The 17,192-nt window shown below is 44.5% G+C and overlaps 1 protein-coding gene across 1 annotated transcript in view; it reads right to left on the bottom strand.

Annotated features, from left to right (window-relative positions):
- Window positions 1-6,755: 6,755 nt before the first annotated feature.
- The window catches only part of ndrg2 (NDRG family member 2), an 18,619-nt gene continuing 8,182 nt past the window's right edge, over window positions 6,756-17,192 (bottom strand). The window contains exons 2-16 of the mRNA XM_028985888.1: window positions 11,968-12,062; window positions 11,173-11,214; window positions 10,418-10,523; window positions 10,110-10,230; window positions 9,449-9,511; window positions 8,878-8,938; window positions 8,694-8,780; window positions 8,552-8,608; window positions 7,867-7,970; window positions 7,740-7,778; window positions 7,604-7,655; window positions 7,483-7,530; window positions 7,224-7,259; window positions 7,080-7,131; window positions 6,756-6,919 (exon numbers count right to left, since the gene is read on the bottom strand). Coding sequence (XP_028841721.1) covers window positions 6,756-6,919; window positions 7,080-7,131; window positions 7,224-7,259; window positions 7,483-7,530; window positions 7,604-7,655; window positions 7,740-7,778; window positions 7,867-7,970; window positions 8,552-8,608; window positions 8,694-8,780; window positions 8,878-8,938; window positions 9,449-9,511; window positions 10,110-10,230; window positions 10,418-10,523; window positions 11,173-11,214; window positions 11,968-12,042 — 1,107 coding nt within the window. The 5' untranslated portion in view covers window positions 12,043-12,062. The remainder of the gene's footprint in view (window positions 6,920-7,079; window positions 7,132-7,223; window positions 7,260-7,482; window positions 7,531-7,603; window positions 7,656-7,739; window positions 7,779-7,866; window positions 7,971-8,551; window positions 8,609-8,693; window positions 8,781-8,877; window positions 8,939-9,448; window positions 9,512-10,109; window positions 10,231-10,417; window positions 10,524-11,172; window positions 11,215-11,967; window positions 12,063-17,192) is intronic.

The following is a 17,192-nucleotide window of genomic DNA, read 5'->3' on the forward strand; positions in this document are numbered from 1 at the left end:
CCGCCAGCGTGCACTTGTAGGACTTAAGCTCACCTACAACCCCATCGGTTTTATCTGCTGTGCTCGGCGTCATTGCTTTTCTATTCTGCCATGTTTGCTTCTTTCGCCGGCATCATTAGGACTGTGTGACTCACGCAAGCCAGTTTTAGAATTAACTGGTAAAAAAGGATCCCCCCTCAGATATTCGTGAACAAAAAGTGAACACGTTTTCCATTTTTCTTTTTTTTTTTAAAAAGCAAAAAGGGACACAATAATTCCTTTGAACCTCCATTTTATTTGATTTAGTTGTTTACACAGAAATTAGCCACACACAAATTTGATTGCATTTGTTAGCTTGCAGATATTTTAATCATATTACTTCCCTTTTATAAGTGCTACGGCTTTAAAAAAAATTAAATAAAATACAAGACCTAGCACACGGATGTCTAAGATGAGCACACTGAGACAGTAACCTAACACTTCACTGAAGAAAACAACTGGAGAAAAAAAAAAAAAAAAAAAAAAAAAAAAAGAAGGGTATGAAAACAAATTTTTAATGGATGAGCATTTACATTCAGCCGGCTCCACCCCATTCTTACTGTAAATTCCATCCCGTTTCCCTTATTTGGTACACGTCAGGCTCTGCCCACATGACATTCTTTTTTTTGGTAGAGGCGCTCAATGATTGCAAAAGTGTGAAGTTCTGCACCACTTACATTCCTCCCGATCCACATCACAAGCCACCATCATATCATGAATACAGATTACCCACGTACCTTCAACATGCTCCCGAATGACCGAAACCATAACTAGATGGAAGGGAAAGAGTCAAAAGGAACCCATTTAAATGATAAAAAAAAAAAAATGCAATGCGATTGGAGAAGCTGGGTAGATCTTCAGTTCCAAAGCAATGCTACTGGTAGTCAGACGACACGTAACTAGTACACAACCTCACAGACCACACATAGTCCTATGGAGGGAATCCCTATGGAGTCTCGGAACAGTGACTGCAATTGTTTAAGAGTTCTTTTCAGGGCAGTGTGGTGCTGAATTGTGATTGTAACTAAGCAAACAGCGATAACACGCAAGTCCCGTATTTCAGACCTCGGCTAGTCGTCTTGAGGTCAATCTTGAAAATTCTTAATGTTAATTAGACTTTTAAAAACATACATCATACATGTGATGCCTTACACGTCACAAACATAAATCACACGTATGACTGTCGTTTTGGTTGCTATGGTACCCTAGAGCCATGCTAATGTTGGCATCATGATATCGATCATCGGTGTGTTCCGGTAAAATGGTTCCTAGGTGGCTGTACCATATTGGCAGTGTAGGGGCTGGTCACTGTGGGCATGTAGTGATGTTGAGACAAGAGGATGACATTTCTGCTTTTATTTTGTTCCATGCGAAGTAAGTAATACGAGTTCTCGTCCTAATATTGAACCCCCAGAATATACCGATATAGAACTATATTTGTGCTAAGAGGGTAAAAGAGCACCTATACACAGATTACGTACAATTACACTCACACCCACCCACACGACACACACTTTATTTCAAGCTCTATGTACAGGACAACACTCGGGTTCAGAGTAGTCACAAACCTTAGACACTACTAATCGACTTCCGCACTGCGCCGGGCTCCCCAGCTCCCCTCATTACTCAACCAAAGCTACCAAACTCGACCAAAACACCCCACGTGTTCTTAACCAGTCAAGCAAACAAAAGCAGACTAAATTGGTCTGTCAGGAGAGGTAGGGGTTTGGTTGAATTCTCACAGCAGTCGGGCTCTCGGGATCTCGGACTGACCCCTGCTGGCTGGGTGTGGAACTGCAGCAACAGTGGAAGCACTTGGCTGTGCGCAACTGGCCTTTGTTTAAGAGTATCAAGGAGCAAAACGATCCCGCAAAACCCCTTCACTCGCCACCTACACCCCTTTAAAAAAAGGAAAGGAAAAAAAAACACTAAAACTTCTGCCTCGGGAAACAGTGGCAGGAAAAAGTAAAGGTCGTACATGCAGCGCATTAAAACAGAGGGAAACCCAGTACCCTGATACCCCCGAACCCTGGGAAAAGAATTTCAGTAATTACAAATGGGGCGAATGGAAGACGTACGTATTTTTTTTTTCTTTTTTTCTTTTTCCTGCAATATCACGAAAGGGACAGAGCGTCCGACTCAAGGTCACTGCCATGACACCCTACAAGGGTCACATGACCACCAAACAGAAGGTATTGTACTCCGCCCTCTTCAGGAAAGAAATAATAAAGAGAGAAAAAAAAAAACATAAGATTTCATGAAAAAAAACTATCTGAAGTCAAGTATATCAAGTATATGGGGGCGTGACAGATGAACCCCGGTTCGAGGTGTGCATCATTTACTGGGTTCTTTGTTCTCTCTACCTTCATGTGAGGCATGGTGGTCGAGTCTCAATCTTCATCATCTCGCCCTGCTGGACCTGGTCCTGAGTCCTGCCCTGGAAGCTTGGTTTTGGTCTCCATACATGCATATGACTGATGTTGCTTTCTATATGTTTCTCGGCTAAAAGCTCTGTGGTCTCCACTTCCATCTGCTGGGGACTCTGGAGGTGACTGTGTCTGAGGCTCGTCCAATCAGGGTGTCCCATGTGGCTTTTCTTCCCTGTTCGGTGGTGGCTGCACTTGCAGAGTGGATCTTCTTCGTCTTCGTTGTTTTCATTTCCTATGAAACCTGTTTCCTGATCAGGCTCCTGTTGGAAGTTGGGATTCTGATCATCACGTGTGTGTTCACTTTCACACCAGGCTCACCCCCTCAACCCCACACCAACAGGAGAGCAGATCGAGTGGTGCTGGGGGCTGTCATTCTGAACGGCCAGTTAATGTTCTTCTTTATTCCTTTTCATTTTTTCGATGTTTATGTCTCTTTGAGCTTTATAGATATGCGATTCTCTCCTGTTTGTTTACACGTAATTGCTGATTTCATTCTGTGTTTTGGTCGTCTGCCAGAAGGTCCCTCAGACACCGACATCCAGATCTGACCAGGATCAGTAGGATGTGCTGCACTGCTGTGTGTTGGTTGGTTATCGACGTGACATTTAGTACTGATGCACTCAACTCATCAATCCATTCATCTTTTAAAATGATTTGCAAGGAAGTCAGCTGGTGTGTTCTTCTCTTGCTCTTTTTTTACTGTGCAATAACTCACTTATTGACTCTTACATAATGTGCATTGTGGCTTTAATTATGTGTTTATTTTTATTTTATTTTTATTTATACCCATAAATGTATATCTTTCCCTCTGTGCAGTTGTAGCATAAGCAATTTCCTTAGGGATTAATAAGGTTTTTCTGATTCTGACATCTGTGTTTTGTGTGTACTGTATGTATTATTTTAATCACATTCATTTTGTTTTATTATATTCACACTCATTTTTATGATGCTCTTGACCTAAATTGCTTTTCTAAATGTTGTGCTTATGGTAATAATTGTTTAAAAAGGTTGCATATATGTAGTCTTGTAAATGGATTAATTTATCATTCTCATCATTTTTCATCTGTGACTGAGCTTATTTTACACCACGGAACTGGGACCACACTGGGCAGACCACACCAGCCATATTCTAGGTCTAGGGTGGTAGTAATCCAGTGGTTAAAACACTTGCCTACGAACCAGAAGACCCAGGTTCAAATCCCACTTACTACCTTCGTGTCCCTGAGCAAGACACTTAACCCTGAGTGTCTTAACCCAGGGACTGTCCCTTTAACTACTGATTGTAAGTCGCTCTGGATAAGGGGGTCTGGTAAATGCTCTAAATGTAAATGTAAACAAACCCCTGATTAGCATTTACAGTAATTCTCAGACGCCCTTACCCAGAGCGCCTTACAGGGACAGTCTGTCGCTGGAGACACCCAGGATTAAGACTCTTCCTCAGGGACACAATGGTAGCAAGTGGGATTTGAACCTGTGACTAAGTCGCCTAGTACCACAAAAGCACATTCTACAGCAGAGCAAAACCCTGGCCCTGGCCACTAGTGGCCGCCAGCGTGCACTTGTAGGACTTAAGCTCACCTACAACCCCATCGGTTTTATCTGCTGTGCTCGGTGTCATTGCTTTTCTATTCTGCCATGTTTGCTTTTTAGAATTAACTGGTAAAAAAAGAACCCCCCTCAGATATTCGTGAACAAAAAGTGAACACGTTTTCCATTTATTTCTTTTTTTTTTTTTTTTTAAAAAGCAAAAAGGGACACAATAATTCCTTTGAACCTCCATTTTATTTGATTTAGTTGTTTACACAGAAATTAGCCACACACAAATTTGATTGCATTTGTTAGCTTGCAGATATTTTAATCATATTACTTCCCTTTTATAAGTGCTACGGCTTTAAAAAAAATTAAATAAAATACAAGACCTAGCACACGGATGTCTAAGATGAGCACACTGAGACAGTAACCTAACACTTCACTGAAGAAAACAACTGGAAAAAAAAAAAAAAAAAGAAGGGTATGAAAACAAATTTGTAATGGATGAGCATTTACATTCAGCCGGCTCCACCCCATTCTTACTGTAAATTCCATCCCGTTTCCCTTATTTGGTACACGTCAGGCTCTGCCCACATGACATTCTTTTTTTTGGTAGAGGCGCTCAATGATTGCAAAAGTGTGAAGTTCTGCACCACTTACATTCCTCCCGATCCACATCACAAGCCACCATCATTATGAATACAGATTACCCACGTACCTTCAACATGCTCCCGAATGACCGAAACCATAACTAGATGGAAGGGAAAGAGTCAAAAGGAACCCATTTAAATGATAAAAAAAAAAATGCAATGCGATTGGAGAAGCTGGGTAGATCTTCAGTTCCAAAGCAATGCTACTGGTAGTCAGACGACACGTAACTAGTACACAACCTCACAGACCACACATAGTCCTATGGAGGGAATCCCTATGGAGTCTCGGAACAGTGACTGCAATTGTTTAAGAGTTCTTTTCAGGGCAGTGTGGTGCTGAATTGTGATTGTAACTAAGCAAACAGCGATAACACGCAAGTCCCGTATTTCAGACCTCGGCTAGTCGTCTTGAGGTCAATCTTGAAAATTCTTAATGTTAATTAGACTTTTAAAAACATACATCATACATGTGATGCCTTACACGTCACAAACATAAATCACACGTATGACTGTCGTTTTGGTTGCTATGGTACCCTAGAGCCATGCTAATGTTGGCATCATGATATCGATCATCGGTGTGTTCCGGTAAAATGGTTCCTAGGTGGCTGTACCATATTGGCAGTGTAGGGGCTGGTCACTGTGGGCATGTAGTGATGTTGAGACAAGAGGATGACATTTCTGCTTTTATTTTGTTCCATGCGAAGTAAGTAATACGAGTTCTCGTCCTAATATTGAACCCCCAGAATATACCGATATAGAACTATATTTGTGCTAAGAGGGTAAAAGAGCACCTATACACAGATTACGTACAATTACACTCACACCCACCCACACGACACACACTTTATTTCAAGCTCTATGTACAGGACAACACTCGGGTTCAGAGTAGTCACAAACCTTAGACACTACTAATCGACTTCCGCACTGCGCCGGGCTCCCCAGCTCCCCTCATTACTCAACCAAAGCTACCAAACTCGACCAAAACACCCCACGTGTTCTTAACCAGTCAAGCAAACAAAAGCAGACTAAATTGGTCTGTCAGGAGAGGTAGGGGTTTGGTTGAATTCTCGCAGCAGTCGGGCTCTCGGGAGCTCGGACTGACCCCTGCTGGCTGGGTGTGGAACTGCAGCAACAGTGGAAGCACTTGGCTGTGCGCAACTGGCCTTTGTTTAAGAGTATCAAGGAGCAAAACGATCCCGCAAAACCCCTTCACTCGCCACCTACACCCCTTTAAAAAAAGGAAAGGAAAAAAAAACACTAAAACTTCTGCCTCGGGAAACAGTGGCAGGAAAAAGTAAAGGTCGAACATGCAGCGCATTAAAACAGAGGGAAACCCAGTACCCTGATACCCCCGAACCCTGGGAAAAGAATTTCAGTAATTACAAATGGGGCGAATGGAAGACGTACGTATTTTTTTTTCTTTTTTTCTTTTTCCTGCAATATCACGAAAGGGACAGAGCGTCCGACTCAAGGTCACTGCCATGACACCCTACAAGGGTCACATGACCACCAAACAGAAGGTATTGTACTCCGCCCTCTTCAGGAAAGAAATAATAAAGAGAAAAAAAAAAAAAACATAAGATTTCATGAAAAAAAAATTGATAAAACACACATTAAGTATTTAGATACACTAGAATTTCTCTTCTTCTAGTAATTGTATACGCTTTAAAAAGTCAACATGTAGTTAAGAGGAACATTTTACTGTTACCTTATTGATCATTAATACCGCTGCTATTAATAATACTATAATAATTATAATTATCGTTTATTACTATTGTGTAACACTACATTTGGGTCTCTCTAGGCCCCAGTCACTCTCCAGAGGTTAAAGGGCTCTAATGTTAGGCTGGAAATGGAAGAGAGAAACAAACTGCTACCTCCTCCTACTTCTCCTCAACGTCCCTTTGTGATCCTACTTTGACCCAGTTTTTAATTTCTCCTCCTCCTCGCTACCAGGGTGAAATGATGGTATTAGATGTTATTGCATGGTGCGACCCTGTCCCTAGGCTGTTAAGGTGTAGAATGGGGTGGGGGTGTGGCTCGGTTTGGTGCACTGACGAATGAAAACGACCCCTCTTCCTCCCCAGGCGACCCTGACCCCTCCCTCCCTGCCGCACGCGCCCGTTCTTCAGCAGGACACCTCCATGGTGTGGGAGGGGCTGGGGGGCATCTGCCCGCCCTGGGAGCTCTGGGAGAGGGTGCGCGAGCGCGACCGCGAGCCCTCCATGGAGTACGAGGACGAGAGCGAGGTGGTGCGGGAGCGCGACAGGCGGGTCATGCAGGACGACGCCACTGGAAAAGAAAAACGGAGGGAGGGGGAACATCTAACATCACATTGGTACATCTTGCTTTACAGTATATGATGCGCAGCTTTCAAAAACAGGACCTTTTTAGCACACTGTCGCTTTAACAGAGGTTTAAATGTTTAAATGCAAAGCAGAGGTGAACTTACTGTAGCCCATGCCCTGGATGAAGTACTTAAACGCCTCGGTCAACTTGCTGGGCTGCAGGAACATTTAAAAAAAAAAAAAAAAAAAATTTTAACTCGATCTAGAAGGTTGTGGGTGTCGAAAAGGTCTCAGGCGGCTGCTGTTACCTGGGTGAGCTGCGGCATACCCCCGGCATCGGCCATCTGAAAAGGCGAACAAATGTTCATTCATCTGCACGATGCCGACTGCCAACAGAGGCTGGAGTTGTGGGGGTTATTTTTCCCCCAAATTGATTACATTTATAAAAGAAAATCACTCTACATCCTTCCGTAAGACCAAATTCAGCTTCTCATACGTCACAGAACTTTATTACCTTTTACTTTTTAAAAATTCCGCACGGCCAATTTCCTGAAATCTTCATTTTACCTTCAGGAATGAAGTTGTTGTTGGGTCCAGTTTGCTGTTGCACTCCACCTAGTGGACGAACGGAAAAAACCTGAGTAAAGGGTCACATCGAACAGCATGTTCGGTTCGGAGCGGAACCCACAGCGGCGTCTTCGTGCGGCGCCTGGTCGCCGACCACCAGCATCACGGGGCATCTGCGAGGAGAGGGAGAGAAGGCGGGGTTCAGCACGGCGGAAGGGCGCGGGAACGGATCCTGCGTGGGCGGGACGGGCGCTTACTTGAAGGTGTTGCTGCGGTCGATGTTCAGGTCCCGGCGGCTGGAGGGGTTAAAAGCGTCGGTGCGTTAGCGTGTCACCACTCTCGGCCCGTGTGGGTGTCGGTGTGGGTGTTGCTCGGTGCGCTTACTTGTTGTAGCTCTTCCAGAACAGCTCCATGTTGGGAAGGTGGGAAGCTTTGGAGATGCGCTCTCTGTGTGACTGCAGAAGCTCTGTGCCCGCTGACATCTCCTCCTGCAAACGAATACGCACACACGCACACACGCACACACACGCACACACACACACACACAAACCTCGTCACGGGTACCATGCAGTGCATTTTTTAATGGTTCTCTCTTCGCAAATGTGAGTCCTTTATGTATGTTGTGTATGTCTTTGCAAATATTGAATATTATTTCATTAAAAAAACAGTTGTTTAATATCAGTTCCTGCTCATCATATCTTCACTTTAACAAAAAGTGGTGGCCTAGCAGTTAAGGAAGCGGCCCCTTGATCAGAAGGTTGTCGGTTCGAATCCCGATACGCCAAGGTACCACTGAGCAAAGCACCGTCCCCACACACTGCTACCCGGGCGGCTGTCATGGCCGCCCACTGCTCACCAAGGGTGATGGTTAAATGCAGGGGACACATTTAGTTATGTCACTGTGTGCTGCGCTGCAGTGTTTCACAATGACAATCACTTCACTTTCACTTCATTGCATAAGAACAGCCGTACCAGTTTGATTATATTGTGTAGTTTTTATTATTATTATTTCCACCATGTTGAACTGCACAAACGTAGATTCCCACAGCCGAAGATTTAAAGCTCGTACCTGACTGAAGAGGTGGGTCAGGATCTGTTCTGTGATTGAGGACGTCAGGGTGGTGAGCTGCAACAGGACGGCAACGTTTCAGAATTTGTGTGAAACTACAGACAGACGAACAGATAAGTACACTACAGATAACTAAATGAACCTTGTGCGCAGCCCAGTCCATCCAGCCCCGGGCCTCAGCGTCGATGTTGATCAGGACCAGCCCCTCCACTGCCTCGGGGTTACACATCTGACACATAAAGGATCGAGAAGAAAAAAAAAAAAAAAAAAAAAGATTAGTTTAGCAGCATCCACATACAGCAACACAGCGGAGAGGGAGGCCTTACCGCAAACTTGGCGAGGATGTAGGCTCCGGCTCCGACGCCAACTCCGATTATGGTGCGGAAGCTGAGGAGGGCCGAAACGGTGGCGAGTTAATAACTTCATTCGAACGCTCATGTGCCAGGGGTTCGCTGCTGATCTAGTGTCGTGTTTTTATCACTACACGTGGTTTGGTCAGAACCCATTTTTGTTAACAATATTCCATGCAAATGTTCAACGTTGAACAATGAGGACTTTGCTGGATCAGAGGGCAATTTTTAACGTTTTTTTATTACCAGATAATGTGGTAGTAGCCTAGTGGGTAAGACACGCGCCTGTGAACCAGAAGACCCAGGTTCAAACCCCACTTACTACCATTGTGTCCCTGAGCAAGACACTTAACCCTGAGTGTCTCCAGGGGGGGACTGTCCCTGTAACTACTGATTGTAAGTCGATCTGGATAAGGGCGTCTGATAAATGCTAACAGACAACTGACATTGACTGTAAACCCTAATGAGCAGCTGGTTAGTACTTAGTTAGTAGTGTGTGTGTGTGTGTGTGTGTGTGTGTGTGTGTGTGACTAAAAAAAAAGCTCACTTGAAATACTGCAGCACTGTGGGGACCGTCTCGGCCAGCTGGTCCATGGAAGGGTACTGGTACCTGTGACAACACCGCAACCACGTCACCATGGCAACGAGTGATTAATCTGTTATTCAACTTTTTTTATTTTATGCAATCTAAATCAAACAGGCTCCCAACATTCCCAACAATTATTGTTCCACATATTTAATTTTTTATCCATTCATTCAAATAAACAGTTTCATTCTTTATATCATATAACCAATAAGGCTGAAAAACACACAAAACATTCTTTTAACAATGTTATTGACTCCATTCATGAAAGATTCATTTATAAGAACGTTGTAATTGGACCGGTGGCTTAGGTTAAATGATCAAAACAGGCACCCGGATCAAGTGACTGAGAACGACACAATTACACCAACGACACCTACTATGGAGCATTATAACAGTTCATTATGCACCAAATTGACTATATTCATATTAAACTGATAAAAATAGTTGCCTCTGGCAGCTGGAAACGGCGGCTAATGATGGAATATCTGCATACACGTAAAAAGGAACCCAGTTCCAATGCAAGAGTCTCACTTTAAATTATGATAAATTATTACGGAAACAGCCGCACTGATTACAGACGTAATGCGGCCGGCCAAAGTCGGGCGATTACAGGGCCGCTCACCCTGCAGGGTAGGCGGCCGCGCCGTCCTCCTGCCCCAGGGCGTCGATGTGGACCACGGTGAAGTTCTTCACGATCTCCTGCATCTCCTCGAACTTGAAGAGAGTCGAGAAGCAGCTTTTACCTGCGCCAACGGGTAACACAGCGCACAGTTGAACGCGGCCCTCAAATCAGCCGTAAACATGAGCATAGATACGATGCGGTGATCAGATATTTTTCTGACCTCACCGCTGAATTACAGGCGTACGGATGAATTTTTACGTACGTTTTATGTAAATGAGACGAGGTGTTGAGATAAAGAGACTACTCACTCTCCAGCCCCACATCGTGGAAGGTGAGGATGGCGGGCCGGCGGGCGTTTCCTGTGCCGTGCACGGTGACGTGCAGAACTCCGTGGGCCGTCTCTACGGTGTGCTCCTGCATCACGGCACAGGAAGAGAGGAATGTAATAAAGATCCGTTCACTCAGACCACGTGCCCAGGTGGCTTGGGGTGGGAATAAAGGACGTGATCTGAGACCCGTCCAACAGGTCCGGAAGCCTCAGGAAGCCACTGTGCAGAGTGATGACACAGGGTGGCAACGTCCTGACTGGCCAGTACGTGAGGTTATAACTTTACTTTATCCAAAGCCACTTACAAGATGAAGACACCAGCAATTCTCATTCGGTTTCTATAGATTGTGAGTTTTATAACGAACTTGTCAGGAATAGAACATGCTGGGGAATTGTTGAGTGCTAGACGAGTTTTTGTGTGTGAGTGTGTGCGTGTGTGTGTAAGTGTTGGACTCGCCTGAAATACGTTTTAAACAAGTGTGTTTTCAGCTGCTTCTTAAAAGGTTGTGGTGGTCTCGGCTTGTCGAATGGAGTTGTTCCACCAGCCAGGGACAACGAAGAAGAACAGATTTGACCGTGAAGCGGGAATTTTTAGTCTCGTTTCGTTCGCAGATCTGAGAGGGCGTGCGGGAGTGTAGCTAACCAATAGCGTATTACGCCGGGACGTGGCAGGTTTCAGACCTATTTTGTGAAAAGTGAAGGAGTGAGATAAATAGCAGTAAAAGAGATGCTCACCTGTCCTTGGTCCAGCAGTATTCGGGCGGCAATCTCTGCGTCCTGCAGACAGACACATTAACAAATTCACACCTGCTCTTCAATATTCCAACAATATAACGTTATAGGATTTCTAGATAACTGCATGTTATTTGAATTACTCTTATTGCATTAACATACTAATTACTGTTCATCTAAAGCCCCCGAGGACTATAAATGTGGAAGGTTGTGGACGGGTGGTAGTAGCCAAGTGGGTAACACACTCGCCTATGAACCAGAAGACCCGGGTTCGAATCCCACTTACTACCATTGTGTCCCTGAGCAAGACACTTAACCCTAAATTGCTCCAGGGAGAGGGAGACTGTCCCTGTAACTACTGATTGTAAGTCGCTCTAGAAAAGGGCGTCTGATAAATGCTGTAAATGTAAATGTAGGTTGCCGGTTCAAAACCCGAACCGGCAAGTTGCGACTGAGGTCCCCTCGATCAAGGTATCATCCCCACATGCTGCTCACCGGGCGGCTGTCATGGCAGCCCACTGCTCACCAAGGGCGACTATTAAAATATTCGAGGACAATCACTTCACTTTCACTGAGGTTGCAGTACTGAACTCCAACAGCAGGTGGCAGCCTAGCAGCTCAATCGGGGATGAGCTGTTTCAGAGCAGCGCTGTATATATATGTGTGTGTGTGTGTGTAAGTGTGAGGGTGCATGCACCAGCAGGTCAGGAAGTAGCATTCGCGCACCTTGGAAGAAATGTATGGAATTCGACGTGCATGAACAAACCGAGCGCGAGTGTACCGCAGGTGACCTCTGACCTTGATGCCATCGGGCTGACCAGGAAGCAGCGGCTTGTCCTCAGTGATGGCAATCTCCTGCATCTCGGTCGTCATGGTGATCCTCTGCTAAAATCCTTGAGCAAACAAGAGGGGGGAAGGGGGAGGGGGAGTAAAAAAAATAAAAATAAAAATAAATTTTTAGCTTTATTGCGGCATCCATAGGTTCAGAACAGATTCCGTAGGGAGGTCTGAATGTCATGGGACGCTTCTATGAGTTAATTAGTGATTAGTGTGCAGCATAATTAACATCGAGAACACTTGAGAGAGAACGAGCGGGCGAGGCACACGGACAGAGAGAATAATTGCTCTAGTGGTACGGTCCTCGTAGTCAATTAAATCAGAACATGAAAGCATTACCATTCATGAGGTGACCTTTAGTATACAACGCGAGCGTTTGCCGAATTTCATCAGCACTTCTCCTCACGCCTGTGTCTGTGTTTGTGTGTGTGTGTGTGTGTGTGTGTGTGTTGTAGGCTGCTGGCATCCTGACGGGGGCATTTGTATGAGGCGGGGGGCGTCTAGCACAGACCCCAGAGGGGTCCTGTGTCTCTGTGCATCTCAAATGGAAGCGATTAGTCACTGCAGCATCACGGACGCACGCTCGCTCTCTCTCTCTCTCTCGCCGCGTTTCTCCACCCCACTTCCTCGTGTTCTCGCTCTCGCGCTCGAGGGTGGCTTTTCAGGTCCAGAAAAACCTGAATCCAACCGTGAGAAACATCTGCATCTTGTAAGGCTCTTTTGCTGCATTAAGTGCACAAGTTACTGGCCAATAAACTGGCATTATGTGTCAAAAGAAATATCATACAATGATGAAGAAACAATTAATATATATATATTAAAATTAGCAGACATTTAAATGAGACGCGTGAGCTTTTTGATTTTTGGATAATAGCTGTTGGAGACATAAAGGGGGCGATAAAGTGCAAAACTAAGGTACCTTGTTAATCCAATATTATCAATTTGCAGAGCAATGAATCCCCACACAGTGTTCTATGTGTGTGTGTGTGTGTGTGTGTTTGGGTATTAGGATTAGGTTTAGGAAACTTATCAAGACGCAAGTTAAAAACCAAACATCTAAAACCAGCTACATCTAGTCGCGTTTCCATACATGACTCTTAACAGTGTGGTAGTAGCGTAGTGGGTAACACACTTGCATTTAAAATTTACAGCATTTACCAGACGCCCTTATCCAGAGCGACTTACAATCAGTAGTTACAGGGACTGTCCCCCCCTGGAGACAGGGTTAAGTTTCTAGCTCAGGGACACAATGGTAGTAAGTGGGGTTTGAACCTGGGTCATCTGGTTTATAGGTTAGTGTGTTACCCACTAGGCTACTACCACCTCTATGGTAGTACCACTTGCCACTTGAACCAGAAGACTGCAAGGTCGCACTACCTACCCACCTTAACCCTGAGTGTCTCCAGGGGGGACTGTCCCAGTAACGAAAACCGCATCAATCCTAAGCCTATATAATCATACCATTACTGTAATTTCACGCGTTCATCATTTTAAACGCTCCGAATCACACGGTGTGGCAGCGGCCGCGCTCGAGTATGACCATCACGGCACGATAAATCGTGGGCTTTTTACTTTACGTTTTTAATCCATCGTTTCAAAGGGCAAAGCCTCTAGAGAGCACATGCGCACTTACGCCGAACGAGCTGCCGTCACCCGCCATGTGATTAGCAGCTCAATCACATGACCACTGTGCATTAATAACTGTGCGATATGAGTCTCTCGTTCCCCGCTGATTATTCTTAATCTGCCTCTCGGTGCACGTTTAATCTCTCTCTCCGAGTCGGTGTGTTCCGGAGCGTGTAATAAGTGCTAAACCGAACAGAGGGGGCCGTCTGTCACCACAGAGAGCGACGGGGAAAGATGGCGGGGGCTCTTGAGGAAGGGGGACGAAAGAACGGCAAAAGGGCCAAAAGCTGCTACGGAGAAACCGGATGCTAGCAGAGTGAACACAACCCGCCATCTTCTTAATTGGGTTTCAGATACGTACGTTAAAAGTGAAGCGTAGAGGCAAAGCTCTACAAGCTCTTACCAAGCAGAACAGATGTCGTACACATTAAAATGTACTTACACACCCTCAATCGTTATTACTCTGGTGAACAGGGTCCGCACATGAATCACTACCGCCTTGCAACTAATACAATTCTCACCTCCAGCAACATTGTGTTGCAAGCGTGGAAAAAACGAGATTTTGACTACTTTGTTTATGTAATTGGCCAATCATTTTCAAAAGTAAAACCTCTAAAACAGACACAATGATTAAATGATACAAACGAAGCAACATAGCTAGCTAGCTACCTTCAGAACGTTAGCTAGCTCAGTGGGTCGAGCTCAAACTCCTACCCATGTACATGAACTACAAGAACTACAAAGCACTACAAAAAATACAGTAGTTCTTGTACAGTAGTAGTTTTTCGGCAACTTCCTGGCCAAAAAAAAGAGGACCATGGCCGGTGCTCGTCTTAATGAATTTAAATGTGACCCAAAAATGTATGGTTTCGTTTGGATTATACGAAGTTTTGACAACCTCCAGGGTGTCTTATTGGGATTTTATAAATGCAATCTTTACAAATATAATTTCAGGGCTCTAAAGTGCGCTTTAATTTCTCAATGGTGCGACTAAAGAAAATAAAATTCTCCAAAAACTCTTAATTTTCACACACTACGAAGACTAGAGCACAATGAAATGAGCGGGTTAAAGACGATACCTGAGAATGTCCGTATCTCTCCTGCAATGATTAAAACGAATCACCTGACGACGGTGGCCGAGAATTTCAAACCAAATGAACATTTGAAAAAACGACCAGGGCCAAGATGTACAGCTCTAGCCTGGACCCATCAAATAGACAGAGTGGATGTAGTTACAGATTAGAGCTTTAATCAGTTAGATCTGAGCCCAACAAGTACAGATTTTTAAATGACCGAAGCAGACATCGGTCACGACTGTAAAAAACGTGCCTTGCGCGCATTAAAAAGTAAATCATATATTTAAAAAAAAAAAAAAAAAAAGGAAAAAAAATATATATTTCACACTAAACAAAATCTAATCACCTGACCACTCATTTACCGTGCCAGCCAGAGTAATATGATAAAGATTAAACTATTAAAAAGTACAAGGAAGGGGTAAATGTACTGGGCCGTTCTCCTCTCCCTGCTGCCTTTCGGCGGCAGCAGACAGATCATCAGGTCGAGACGATAATCAAGTTCAAGCCCTTAAAACGATTGCACTTTTAATTCAGATTTATTTAATTTATCTTGTTTTAATTTCAGCTCAGTGAACCACTTCAAGCCCAAACACATTTTCATTAAGTTACCTTTCTTGTAGAATTTACTTCAAATAAAGAACTTTACGTTACCCATATTGTTAGGTAATCATTTACAAGTCAATACTGCTTATAAAGACAGCAATTTAAAATGAGGAAAAAACCTGTAAAAACTGCATCGTTAAATGCGATGCAGTCAAACATTTTGTGCACCTAAGAAAAAAAAAAAAAAAAAAAAAAACAACTTAAAGTAGCGGTCTCTAGCTAAATATTACCATTATTCTACATAACAATAAAGTGCAAATATACTGTTCAGTAGAGACTCTACACTTGTGCAAAAGAGTTAAGATCATATAAGATCAACCTTTATTAGTCCCACAAGTGGGAAATAACATTTGTGGATAAGAAACAGAAAGTGGATAGAAACATACGTAATAGCAGCAAAAAATATATATGTATAAATATCTACAAATGTACAATTGAGATCTACACATGTGCAAGGGGTTAAGTATTGGGTAAAATGGGTAAAGTGCAAAGGGTACACCAGTACAGTTGATAATTACCGTGATGTTTTTGAAGTGTGTGTTTGTTTGTCTGTGTGTGTGTGGTCAACTGTGAGGTCTTTGGGTTAATGGGTTCACATTAAACAACTTTGGTTATTTCCCTAACGAAGCCTACACTGAAAAAGCAGTACATGGCGGTATATTGTATATATTAGATATCGGTACTATTTCTGAGAGTTGCATTAAAGCGCACGCCACTCTACGTGCGATGATGTATGCAACCAACACCAGCGTATGTGGCGCGCTCGCAGTAAAAACACGCAAGCTTCTGTTCAACCTGGGGAGAGACCAGCTGTCAATCATCACGAAACGAGCAGTTAGGGTGACATGACTGTACCTGAAGAGCATTTTACAAGCCTGCGTTCCGCCGGGTGCAAAAAAAAGCGAAGCACGCCCTGCTCTAATCACGCCGATGCTCCTCACAATCCCCCAGCAGACCCCCGGGCCGTCGAGTCACGTGGCTGCTGCCGTCCCACCGGGACACAGCACAACATCGAGGAATAAGCCTGAATACTTCGGGCAGGTTCATGCAGCCCCATGGGCACCAGGCACGCCGTTTTACGAGTCTCGCCAACACACTCGCGCCCGTCAAGTGCACTTTATAACCGTTTTATTTCACATCACAGATGACCTTATTAAAAGAAATGGGGGGGCGCGGTGTGTTCCTGCTGGAGTGGTCGGACAGCAGTTGCCCTGGCGACAGTGCCGAGCGACCGAAAGAGCCTCGCCTCTTCTTTTCAACTCAGGTTCTCGCCTCGACTTTTCTCCGTGCAGACACGAGCAGAACCGAAGGTTTCGCAGTGCCTGTACGTGCCGCGAGCGGTGCCACTCATCCCGAGGTGACAGACCAGTGGTGCCATCGGACACATTCAGGAGGTATAATAACTGAAGAGTAAATCCCGATCCGCCGAGGTCCCACTGAGGTGCCACCGAGCAAAGCGCCGTCCCCACACACTGCTCCCCGGGTGCCTGTCATGGCCGCCCACTGCTCACTCAGGGTGTTGGGTTAAATGAAGAGGACAAATTTCACTGTGTGCACCGTGTGCTGTGCTGCTGTGTATCACAAGTGACAATCACTGCACTTTATCACTAACAGATATTTAGGCCGAGACGATAATCAAGTTCAAGCCCTTGAAGAGCAAATCTAAATTAAAAGTGCAAGTGTTTTATTTAAGTTATCCTGTTTTAATTTCAGCTCAGTGAAATGAAGTAACCTTTCTTGTAGAATTTGCTTGTAGAATGTTACCCAGATTGTCAGGTAATCATTTACAAGTCAGAAATGCTTCTAAAAGACAGAGGTGATGAGACATGGACACATTTTGAGATCTGCTCTCATGTGGCCACATACATGCCCCAACCCTTT

This window comes from Denticeps clupeoides, chromosome 1 (genome assembly GCF_900700375.1).
Source record: "Denticeps clupeoides chromosome 1, fDenClu1.1, whole genome shotgun sequence".
NCBI classification, from domain to species: domain Eukaryota; kingdom Metazoa; phylum Chordata; class Actinopteri; order Clupeiformes; family Denticipitidae; genus Denticeps; species Denticeps clupeoides.